The sequence below is a fragment of the Amblyomma mixtum genome, chromosome 3 (assembly GCF_055824585.1).
Source record: "Amblyomma mixtum isolate Tamu chromosome 3, ASM5582458v1, whole genome shotgun sequence".
Lineage (NCBI taxonomy): Eukaryota > Metazoa > Arthropoda > Arachnida > Ixodida > Ixodidae > Amblyomma > Amblyomma mixtum.
In genome coordinates this window covers 191,067,326-191,079,769 of record NC_143014.1, presented here as the reverse complement: position 1 = coordinate 191,079,769, position 12,444 = coordinate 191,067,326, and the positions used below count along the sequence as shown (strand labels likewise).

The 12,444-nt window shown below is 51.1% G+C and overlaps 1 protein-coding gene across 8 annotated transcripts in view; it reads right to left on the bottom strand.

Moving 5' to 3' along the window:
* Nucleotides 1–12,444, bottom strand: part of LOC149353062 (GTPase-activating Rap/Ran-GAP domain-like protein 3) — an 829,394-nt gene that overhangs the window by 97,127 nt on the left and 719,823 nt on the right. For all 8 annotated transcript variants that reach the window (XM_089582257.1, XM_089582254.1, XM_089582252.1 and 5 more), the window contains one exon: nucleotides 11,338–11,407. In XM_089582257.1, the coding sequence (XP_089438383.1) occupies nucleotides 11,338–11,407 (70 nt within the window). The remainder of the gene's footprint in view (nucleotides 1–11,337; nucleotides 11,408–12,444) is intronic.

Here is a 12,444-nt window from a genome sequence, read left to right as displayed (position 1 = left end):
CTTTCTTTACTCACTAAGACTTGCGTACGGTCAGATTATATTTTCTGTAGCGGATCGATGTGTGCAAGTGGCGGCTTGTTTGTGGCTGCTCAGTGCTTTGTGTCGAGCACAAAGAGCGCTGCACCCCCTAGCTCCCCCCCTGCTGCCTCCATCCTTCCCGAATGACTTGGGTTTTTTTTTTTCGTTACCCTCAGTCTGGTTGTCCGTCGCATGCACCGTGCGAACACCGCTCCCGTTGTTGAGCACGAGCTCTGCGTTCGCGAGGTCTTTGCACGGCCCGTTTGCCTCTAGCATCCCAGCGTACGCATCCTCCGACGAGATCGCCATATCGCTCGCGGAGGGTAATGGCGATGCGCATTACATCGGCCAAATGTGCAGCGCCGGTGAGCACACGCGCCCGAATGTGCACCCTGCCCCACCCCGCAGCTCCTCGCGTCAAAGGCGAAGAGAGCACCGGGAGATCGGCGCTCGCTGCAAACCCCGCGCGCAGAAGACTATCTGGGGGATCGCGGGGGGCGGATGGCGCGGGCCGTAATGGCCGCGCCGATGGCCCCCACTGCGCGCACCGTGAGAGCGCGAGCCGGACGGGCGTGCGGGCCGAGCATGAACGGCCCCGTCGACAACAAAGAGAGTGCGCGGGTTGTACACCCTTCCCGGATGATTCCGGCGAACGGACATCCAGGCGAACGGAGTGCGCGGCCGAGGTTCGCGCGTTCTGTGGTACAGGTCGGACTCGCCTTACGCGCCGGCCCCAGACACTGCTGCTGGCCCGTTGTTCGCGTTCACAGGCTCGCATCGTAACTGACGCGAGCAAAAGTGCCTTCCTTTAGGCACTTTCTTGTCCTTGGTCGAGGAGTGCATAGGCAACGGAATTTCCGCGTTTTAGAGACCCAGTTTGTGCCGTGCTAACGATGTTCTGTCGCAGTAACAGGTTATAGACGATTGCTGGTAATCTCATTCGACTGCACTCAGTCGACATGTACCCGATACAGTGAAGGCAATTCACCAGTAAAATATTAAATTATGACTAATGTGCATTTACTGGTGCTACATAAAGTGTTAAGTAAGATGGTTAGGCATCATAATCGAAATGCAGCGCCTTTATAACGCATGACGAAAGACGCGGGTTCGATCCCGTCCGCGGCGGCTGAATTTCGATGGAGGCGAAATTCTAGAGGCCCGTGTACTGTGCGATGTCAGTGCACGTTAAAGAACCCCAGGTGGTCGAAATTTCCGCAGCCCTTCACTACGGCGTCCCTCATAGCCTGCGTTGCTTTGGAACGTTAAACCCAAATAACCTAACCTAACCTTTATAACGCATGAATAGAATCGCGATGTTGCCTATAGGTGATGGCCTACAACATTTATAACGCAGTTTGTTCTCATTTTTTTTTCTTGAAGGCCTAACCGAGATTACCGAAAAAAAAAAAAACGGAATACGACCCAGGGTACGTAACAGACACACAGAAAAGTTACCGAAGAATAAGAAAAAGAAAAAAAGTGGTCAGAAACCAACGACCGGTCGGTCTGAGGAGCCGCCGCCGCGTAGAGTGTGGTCGTGCAGTGTACAGACTAGATCGGCTACGTGGCATACAAGAATGTTTTTTTCTAGCCGCCACTCTTATACAGCCTCCTAGCCAGGCGTCGCCTGAAATTGGGTGCAGCGTCTCGTATTAAAAAAAAGTGGCCAAGACGCAGTGTGCCAGGTTTTTATAATTTTACTTGTGGGATACTGCGTGATGCATCGTAGAGCAAATAAAGAATGCTTTTTTTTTAGGGGCCGGTGTTTATGGCCAATCGCAGCTGGTATATTTGTAAAAGGTCTCTCTAGCGGGTAGCTTCTCACCAAGGCTGCAAAGGAAATGAAGTCAACGTTTGGACGCTACGGCGGGAATACAGCTCTGCGGTGCACCTGCAATAATTTAATGCCATTCTCCGTATACTTCCAGTATTTGCTTTTAAATGCCTCGCCCTGATAACATAAGACATGTACTCCGCAAAGGTACTTTCGGAGCATAAAAAGCAAATCACATATGCGTTAGACGATGACGCCAATAAAAAAAAAAACATTTCGAGATGATCATGCAACAAAGCTTTATACCCTGTTTTCGAGCGCCTTCCAAGATGTTGAAATTGGGGTCCCAATACGCACTGTAGCTTCAGAGCCGATGCAGAAGCAAGCCAACTGAATCTATCTAGACGGCAGAAGATTCACTATGTTGAATCAAGCCGCCGGCCGTCTCCCTGACCGTGGACTCTACAAGCAATTCTCGCGGTAGACGACCACTCCCGACAGTGAGCTTTCGCGCCAGGTCGTAACGCTTGGCACTGCCGCGGATCTTGGCCAGACGCTTTTGTCAGGGAGAGACAGCCAGAGTACCGCAGAAACCCTCGCAGAGTCCACCACCTGGGCGTATGAAGTCGCAACATTGTTTTCTTAGATCATAGCGCGATCGAGAGGACGAACCGTCGTGGTATAATCGACTCGAACGCAGACTCATCGAACCGGGCGACGAGAAAAGCAAACGCGTGGCGGTTGACCTGTACTCAGTCTGAGATGGCGAATTCGCCTTTGGCGGCTGCGCAGCAATTTTCAGAAATACGTCGCGCAAGTTTCTGGCTCGCCTCGAGAGCCCTAATGCTAAATGCGATTTGTAACAGTTTCGTCGTGTGTCGTGATTTCCTCCGATCCTCTACGAAGCTTGTAATGCGTACTAGTCCACGGAGCTAAATCTTTGACGGACGGACGACTGTGCTGGCACGCAATAGATGAGCGGCTATAGGGGGAGTATGTACGCAGCGAGCAGCCCGACATGGGGCTTCATTTAGGTTCCTAACGAGGGAAGCAAAAAATTGAGAGTGCAAAATGACTACGTCCGATGCGAACGTCTGTCACGCAACCAGGGGCAATTGCAAAAGAAGATAGAGAAATGCAAGATGAACTGATGCGAAGGCAAGGGAAGAAGGGAAATAGAAGAAAGCAAAGAGAAATGGTCGGAGAGCGACGGTGCTAAAGCCCAAAAGGCAGCAAAGCAAACCCACGAGAGCGAAAGGGACGAGTAACACGCGAACAGGCTCGCTTCAAGACTGGAGACACTAATAGGCCGGACATGTTCAATTAACGCTGCGAGAGCGTTTGAGAAAGCGCGCAGCTCGAGACTGAGAATGTGGAAAATATCAAAGAAAAGATGGGAGAAAGGATACTCCAGACGACGTTATTACGCCACCGGACCGCGCCCAATAATTGAAATGATATTGTGCAGTTGATGGAAGGGTCGAGTCAATGAGCACAGGAAGTAATGAAGGGGCGCTTTCTTGCGCTTTTTCATTTTATTTTCTTTTCTGCCGCTCCTTCTTTTCCAGGGAAAAGGAAAAACGGCGCGGGAGAGAACGGGAAGGGGGGACGGGGGCGAGGGAGACCGAAGTAATCACATTTATTTTAATCTCCGGGAAACGAAAGTGTCGCAACAATAACGAGCTCGGCGGCTCTCGCGGCGAGCCTTCGTTGCCTTGTTTCGCTTTTGCGACAACGGCAGAAACGAAAGCAAAAGAAGAAAAAACACAACGTAAATGTCGAGCTAACACGAGGAAAAGGGCGCAAATCAGACGAAATTGCGCGCTGAGGCCTGCGTTGCACATGCCAGGTCGCTGCTTCTGTAACAAATCTAGCTTGTTAATCACTTTTAAAAACTTTTGGATTCAAAAGCAATCCCTCCAAATAAGAAAGAAAAAGAAGCGCTAATACATAATGCGTTGTGATACCCACAGTGCCTGACATTTCAGAACAATCCTGTTTGCCTTGTTAATTTAGCTTGTGAGTGTCTCGATTTGTGAATAACATCAAGCAAAGAAATAAATGGAAAGCTGAGCACTACGAAGACACATGTAGGTAGTGCAAAGCATACGCTGCATGCCTTTGCTTGAGAAAACTGTATGCCGGCTGAAATGAGTAACAAGGATTGTTGACGTTTGCTGTGGCACTTAACGCTGCCAACAAGAAAGAGAAGACAGGTGGTGCTCGAAGCTCTCGACGCTACTCGGCAAGCATCTCATTGCAGAAAATATAATTATTTTAAACGCTATTAGCGTGCGTGGAAGTAGTAGTCGTTGAACGGTGTGTGTGCGCGTGTCTATATATTGTTAAGAGTGGACAACGTGGTCCTGAGAGCCGGGTGTGTCTCATCGCAAAGCAAGGGATATGACGAGGCCTGGCGCCGGCGGCAGAAGCATAGACGACGACGGCCGGGGCTGTTGCTCTCCAAATCACCTAACCGATCGAAGGACGCTGTCTCCCACGGGCCTGGGAGAAATTACTGTCAAACGAGTGTCGTCGTTGGGCAAAGATGCGGCGAGAGCTTGCACAGCAGCACGGCGGAAGCAGCGGTATACGTTGGCCGAGTCGACCTTCGGGTCACCGGACTGGATGATGCTACGCAAGGTCACGCTGAGCGAGGCTGCTAATTGAAAGACGCTGTGTCGAAGGAGTCTCGTGCTTCGGCCATCCGGCGGGGGAGTTCGAGAAGGTTAAACCACCTGCGAGGAGACTGCGGGATTCTGCTTTCCCACGGAGGCAACGCACAGAACACTTGCGGCAGTGGTCAAGGTGACGCATCTGTGTTTGATGACTGTCTTCCCCTTCTCATCCCCCAAGCTGTGAGAGAGCGAGAGCTTCAGCACCGCCCCGTGCCGGGGGTGGTACCGCCAGCGTCATCAATGGCCCATCCGATTGGACAACGTTATTCGACCTAAGTTCCCTAGTCAGGGATCTGGGGAACGCGAACCGTATTTAACGGGATGTTGTTGTGTGATCGGAGGCATTGCATTGCATTGGCATTCGATTCTCATCTGTAAATATGTAGAATAAACCCTTCTGTACAGTTTCCTCGATAACGCAGTCCGACATCGTCATTCGGAGCCGGTACCTGCGAGGCTAAACGAGTTAGTCATCTCCAGGACCCCTCCGTCTTCAACTCTGGTTCCAGCGGTGGGATAGAAGCCCCATCTCTAACACTGGTTCCAGCGGTGGGCTTGTAGGCCCCGTTCTCAACACTGGTGGCAGCGGTGGGATAGAAGCCCCATCTCTAACACTGGTTCCAGCGGTGGGCTTGTAGGCCCCGTTCTCAACACTGGTGGCAGCGGTGGGATAGAAGCCCCATCTTTACTGGTTCCAGCGGTGGGCGTGTGGCCCCGTTCTCAACACTGGTTGGCAGCAGCTGGGATGGACCGTGCGACATCGTACTTTCTCCACGGGTGAGCGTTTTGGCTTTTGCTATGGGATTCGCCAGGCTGTAAGATTCAGAGAATAATCTTGACTGGGAATCAGGGCTTTGTCGTTTGAGAGGGGTTATTCTCAAGGCATTGTGGAGTTAGCAGAGCCAAAGCGGAGAAGGCGTTGTCATGGAACTAATGGAATTGTGGAGGTCGGACTTGCTGTTGATATGCGAGGAACTGTCTTTTGAAGTGCCTATCAAAATAACCAAAATTGAACTGTGCGAATTCATTCGTAAACAGGTCAACAATAACGATCAACTGCTGGTAGATACGTGGAATTTGGTACAGGGGGAAGAAGCCCGTAAAGAAAAAGCCGAACAGGGGGAAAAAGCCCGTAAAGAAAAAGCCGAACAGGAGGAAAAAGCGCGCACAGAGGAAAAAGCGCGTAAAGAGGAAGCTGATCGAGAGTGGGAAAAAGAGAAGGAACGGCAACGGCAACAGTGGAGGGTTGAAATTGAAACAAGGAAACTAAAGATATTAGAACTTCAAAACGAAATACGAAGAAAGGGCGGTAGTGTGAGAGCCGGAAGTCCTGAAAGAGCAAGCGATGCTTATGAAATAGGTCCGCAGATAAGACCCGCAAAGTCTGTGACCGTAGCCGAGTTGGTAAATCGCGACACCACGAGGGAAGTGGCAGAGAACGTGTGCAACTGGTACGGTAGTCCAAGGAAAGCCGCAGAATCCGAGACCTTGTCCAGTGTAGTTGGACGTAATGCTAAGAGAGAGCATTCCGAGATAGCGTCTCAACGACACGAGTGCGAGGATTCTCCTCCAAGTGAGGTAGGAGTGGCAATGGACAGCTTTGTCGGGACAGTTACGAGCGCGACCCTTTCAGTAGAGTCGATACAGGCGTCAAACCGGCAGGACCGCGAAAAGGGAGATTTTCCTATCGAGAAAGGTTTCGAGGTAGAAACAGCGGAAACCCCTTTTGAGAGTAACAACCGCGGTAAGAGCGAGTTGGGATGTCACAGTGGCTTCAGTGACAAAGGCTCCGGAGAGGCTACCTTGGCAATGCTGGCGCAAGCAGAAGGCGAGGCTGCCGAGCAAAAGGACAGCCAGGCGGGCTCAGTTGTAGCTGAGCACTGCAGTAGAGAGAATGGCGCGCAGAGCGACAGCCAGGCGGGCTCAGTTGTAGCTGAGCACTGCAGAGTAGAGAATGGCGCGCAGAGCGACAGCCAGGCGGGCTCAGTTGTGGCTGAGCACTGCAGTACAGGGAATGGCGCGCAGAGCGACAGCCAGGCGGGCTCAGTTGTAGCTGAGCACTGCAATGTAGAGAAAGACGCACAGAGCGACAGCCAAGCGGGCTCAGTAGTGGCTGAGCACTGCGATGTAGAGCAAGACGCACAGAGCGACAGGCAAGCGGGCTCAGTTTTGGCTGAGCACCGCAAGGCAGAGAATGGCGTGCAGAGCGACAGGCAAGCGGTAGAGGAGAACGCCCAAAGGAATGAGGCGGGAAACTCGGGAGCAGCTAGCTGTATGGCGCTGACACTCTGCTGCAAGGCCGAAGAGGCCAGTTTTGATTTGGCGGAGCGTTTCCGAGGTGCGACGGAAAAACTAGAGAGAGCTAGTTGTGAACAAGAAACGCACGCGGAACAGTCTAGGCGCAGAAAAAGGAAAAGGGCCAAGAGAAAACGAATCAAATTCAAAGCCCTAAATTCGGTTGCGCGGACAGGTGCGAAAGAAAGAAATGCGGTGGAAGGAAAGGCGAAGCCTTCCCGCGTTGCGCCTCGTAAACTTGCAACTGCAGTTAATGATCTGGCGACATGTGCAGCTCGTTCGAGGGCTGACTGCGGCAACGGAAAAGGAAGTGTGCGTCTTCCAAGCAAAACTGGCGCGAAGTGCATAAAGGGGCATCGGCCTGCAAGAAAGACTAGACCGCGCCGTCCGGACAAAAAGCCAGTTAGGAAAAAGGCAAAGCGGCCCAAGAGATCAGAAACCGCAAGGTTGCGCGGCACTCAGCGCATGCGAACGCAGGCGTCGAACAATCGAGACGACACATGCAGGCGTGTTCGGCGGGCGCACTTGAAAAGGAATCGTCCTTCACATTTGGCACCGCATTCTAGGAAGCGCGCATGGCGAATGGGTAGCCGAGCTTCCTGCTTGGGGCGAGAGAAAGAGGTACCTTCTCGCGCTGGTCACTGCTCGTCGTCCAGAGCCAGAGTCGGTTATCGACATTGTAGGCACGACCAAGGTTTTCGGAGAGCCTCGAGGGGGCGCGGAAACGACAGTGAGAGTCGGGGATCGTTTTTTTCTGCAGCCTTTTGTCACGAGTTGACCGCAGTACAATCAGTCAAAGCGCGACCCCGGCGGGCGCGTCTGAAAGACTAATCCTTTCAACTCGGCGGCGGGGAGTCAGCTTTCCCCCCCGCGTGGCGATTTGAAGTAGCTGTTTTTTTTTATTCCTCTTTTTTTGTGTGTGTGTTTGTGAAATCAGGCAGGGAAAGGCTACTTTTGAGTTAAAACGAGTTGATCGGAGGTTACTGTTTTTTTTTTCCTTACCTTAGACAAGGGCTATGGCGTCACTGAGTTAGAAAGGCTATGGTGTCACTGAGTTAGAAATCACAGGTGTCGATTTCCCATGCTACTAAGAGATAAGGGCACTCACAGGAGTGCAGCTCGAGTAGAACTACGCTTAACGTCGCGTAGACGGAGCGTGGATCCCTTGATTGACTGACACCTTACGAAAAGGGAGCCTCACTGACATGCACTGAAACGACCGAAGAGAAAACTCGTCTGAAGGAAGCGCTCGTGTCCCACCCTTTGCTTCAGACCACTTATTTCAGTAAAGAAGTTCAGTGTGACGCCAGTGATAGAGGACTGGGTGCTATTTTAAGTCAAGTTGGCGACGGCCACGAAGAGCACCATGTTCAGTACATCAGCCGCAGGCTGACATGTAGAGAAGCGTTAAGCGCTTTAGACAAAGAGCGCGCGTTTGGTTTAGGCGGCACAGATGTTGTCGGGTTACCAGAGTTACTTGAACGGCGCAAAGTTCATATTTGAGACTGACCATCGTCTCAAACATGATTATGACAGTTTTGTCCCCCCAAAAATGGTCGCTTGCTTAGACGGAGTCCTGCTCTCCAAAAACAATTTCTCGATGCGTTTCAGGAACGGAAAACCGCACGGAAATGCTGATGGATTCAGCCGATTGTTGTAGACAGGAGTACTTGGTAGGACCACCTACTGTGTGTGGGTTTTTGCTTTTAACCTTGGTCCAAGCAGTCCGTCTTTGGCGATTTCAATCGGGATATTTCGCGCTTTCTTGGCACCAAAATTACGCCAAAATTCAGTAATGTTTTATTAAACATTTATTGTCATTGTGGGAAGCCTGGTGGGTCTTTGGCAAATTCCGAGCGCTTGCTTGTGGGTCAGTGCCCTGTCTCGTGGAACAGTCCACTGATGCCATTCTTTGTTGAATGTTCGAGCTTGGATGCCATTTCTGGAAACCAGCCCTTCCACCCGACTCCGGCCTCATCTCTTCCTGCCCAGCGGTCGTGAACGCTGGCCATTCGAGATTTTTCGGGCCGCGGACGAGCTGTTAAGAGTGGACAACGTGGTCCTGAGAGCCGGGTGTGTCTCATCGCAAAGCAAGGGATATGACGAGGCCTGGCGCCGGCGGCAGAAGCATAGACGACGACGGCCGGGGCTGTTACTCTCCAAATCACCTAACCGATCGAAGGACGCTGTCTCCCACGGGCCTGGGAGAAATTACTGTCAAACGAGTGTCGTCGTTGGGCAAAGATGCGGCGAGAGCTTGCACAGCAGCACGGCGGAAGCAGCGGTATACGTTGGCCGAGTCGACCTTCGGGTCACCGGACTGGATGATGCTACGCAAGGTCACGCTGAGCGAGGCTGCTAATTGAAAGACGCTGTGTCGAAGGAGTCTCGTGCTTCGGCCATCCGGCGGGGGAGTTCGAGAAGGTTAAACCACCTGCGAGGAGACTGCGGGATTCTGCTTTCCCACGGAGGCAACGCACAGAACACTTGCGGCAGTGGTCAAGGTGACGCATCTGTGTTTGATGACTGTCTTCCCCTTCTCATCCCCCAAGCTGTGAGAGAGCGAGAGCTTCAGCACCGCCCCGTGCCGGGGGTGGTACCGCCAGCGTCATCAATGGCCCATCCGATTGGACAACGTTATTCGACCTAAGTTCCCTAGTCAGGGATCTGGGGAACGCGAACCGTATTTAACGGGATGTTGTTGTGTGATCGGAGGCATTGCATTGCATTGGCATTCGATTCTCATCTGTAAATATGTAGAATAAACCCTTCTGTACAGTTTCCTCGATAACGCAGTCCGACATCGTCATTCGGAGCCGGTACCTGCGAGGCTAAACGAGTTAGTCATCTCCAGGACCCCTCCGTCTTCAACTCTGGTTCCAGCGGTGGGATAGAAGCCCCATCTCTAACACTGGTTCCAGCGGTGGGCTTGTAGGCCCCGTTCTCAACACTGGTGGCAGCGGTGGGATAGAAGCCCCATCTCTAACACTGGTTCCAGCGGTGGGCTTGTAGGCCCCGTTCTCAACAATATGTATATTAATGTGATACTGCAGAAGATCCGGCGTCGTCGATGTTGTCGTCGGCGGCGCGAAAAAGCAGGTAGCTCACCTGCCGTCTAGGTCACGTGATATTGTGACGTCATCACAACCAGCCCATTGCGGCTGGTAGGAACCTGCCCATCGGAATGTGTACAAACTGCCCATGATTCGTGGCGACGGAGTGGCGCAACACTTAACCGCTGCATCCACTGTGGCAGGAATGCTATGAGGACTCTCCATGATCTATGAATGTAAAGTAAACGATGACCAATTCCGCATATATAGGCTTTCGGTAGAGCCTAGGCCAAGTGATGCGCAAAGAGGACTCCAGACCTCTGAAAGGACCCATCAACGCTATCGAGCTCCACCTAAGCTCCCTAAGCTCACCTAAGCTCCACCTTAGGATGGAGCTCAGGTGTCCCCTCAATTTGTTCAGGTCAATGATCCAAATATCAAAGGTTTATGCTTTTAAACTTATGATACTACAACTCTACCGTGTTCAGTGCGCAATCGGATGCACTAACCAAAGCCTCTCATAATTGCTATTGTCTGTCTGCTGCAAGTAAAAGAAGAACGGCGCCGACGATTATACATTGGTATTTCCAAGCCCTGATGAAGCGCAAGTAATTGAAATTATATTTTTCTGTCTCTTGTTCGCAGCAAAAAATGCACTCGTGTTTTGTGCCTACCGTTAAACACCTGACACTGAGGAACAAATAACATCATGTATCGTTCACGGGTTCTGTTGTTGTTGTTTTTTTTTTTTTCACAAACAAGCGCATTGTTCTTAGCATTATCCAACTTATCTGTCTCGAACCTGCCTTTGCTACACTACTTGGAAATCCCCCTCGAAAGCTGCTCAAGTATTTGTTTAAACTACCTATTTTGTGTTAGGAGGTCCCCCTGAGAGTTTTTTAACCATGGGACCTCCTAGCGTACTAACTTCAAATAATAATTTTGTTTGTATTATTGTTGTTCAGTTAACTTGACTTGACTTGACTTAGTTACAAAATCGGAATAGTCGCCATACCATCCCTAAGAAATGAGGCATAAATTAACTTTCATACAGTAAGTCGAACGCTGCAATTTCCACAGCCGCCGCGGTGGCTCAGTGGCTATGGTGCTCGGCTGCTGTCCCGAAAGACGCGGGTTCGATCCCGGCCGCGGCGGTTGAATTTCTTTGGAGGAGAAATTCGAGGCCCGTGTACTGTGCGATGTCAGTGCACGTTAAAGAACCCCAGGTGGTCGAAATTTCCGGAGCCCTCCACTACGGCGTCTCTCATAGCCTTAGTCGCTTTGGGACGTTAAACCCCATAAACCAACCAATTTCCACACGTTTCACTGATTAGGCATGAGCTTCTCAAGTGCCGGGAGACACGCGTGACGAGAGCGCAGAAGAAGATGCTCTTGACACGACCGCTGAAGGTGCTCGCTGTCACAACTGTTTCAGCCACTCTTTCGTTTCGTTCTATTTGTTTGTTTGTTTTTAGCTTCCATAGTTATCAAACCGGATTGCTCCTGAAGGACTCACCATTTCCACAGAGCCATAATGGCGCCTGCTGAAGACTCCTCTCCTTGCAGCAAGGTCAGTCGAAGACGAACTGCGAGTAAAGGAAAAAAAAGCGGCAGGTCAGACCCAGGTCGGCAATGTCATAACGTCAACTCAGCCACCGCTCACAAAAACACAGGCCGAGCATAAAAGAATGAAGGAAGGAAAAAAAGGATCGCACGCCATCGCACTTGCACAGCTTTTTCCCAATCACTCAAGAAAACGGATTGGTAGCATAAACAAAGCAATCCTGCATTTCAACGGAACTATTTCGCTAGCGTACTATTTGTTATCATCTGCCAATACAACTTTGGCTGAGTGCTCTCCAAAGCAATTTTAATGGCTTCGATTTTCTGCTGCTCTTATTCCTCTCGTTTTTTTTTTTTTTTTCTGCGCACAGTTCTGGGGCCGTGAGAAGACGAGGCATTTGCAGCGTGCAGACAGCGTATTGGTTTGCGAACACGTACAACGTGAGAAATTTTTTCGGCGACAGGACAGGATGGGTAAATACCCAAATGGGAAAGAAGTGGTTCTAAATATAGGTCCTCCAAGAGCACAATCGCCCGGCGCCGGGGCACCTAGAACGTAGCACATTTGCATAAACTGAACGTGCGACAGCGCAGTTTTCAGATACGTCACTCGGCGGAATTGTTCTGGCACAATATATCGAATGGCTGTGGAACTATACAACGCTGCACCAACGCGGCTCGCTAAGGTGGCGTTGTCACGAATTGTTTGACGGATGGCGCGAGAACGGCTTGGGTGCGGTAAGTGCGCAATGCGCGAACATTCGAATACCTTCTTTTGCTCTGGTTTGTAAAAAAAAAAAAATGGGTACAAAAAGAAACGAAGGAGGATTTCACCACAGCGTTTTCCAACACGGTGGCTCAAAACCCTCGTTTCTCGCTCGTTTTTATCGAAAGCGCAACTCATGTAGGCGCTCTGCGCCGAATACGGAATTCAGTTGGGGGAAGGACGACGGTTGCACGGTGTCTTTCTGGCTACTTTACCAGTTATCATTTGAAGTCAGCAACCAACGCGAGTACAGCCTTTTACTTGTACGGATGAGCGCTCAAAGACGTCGTGCGC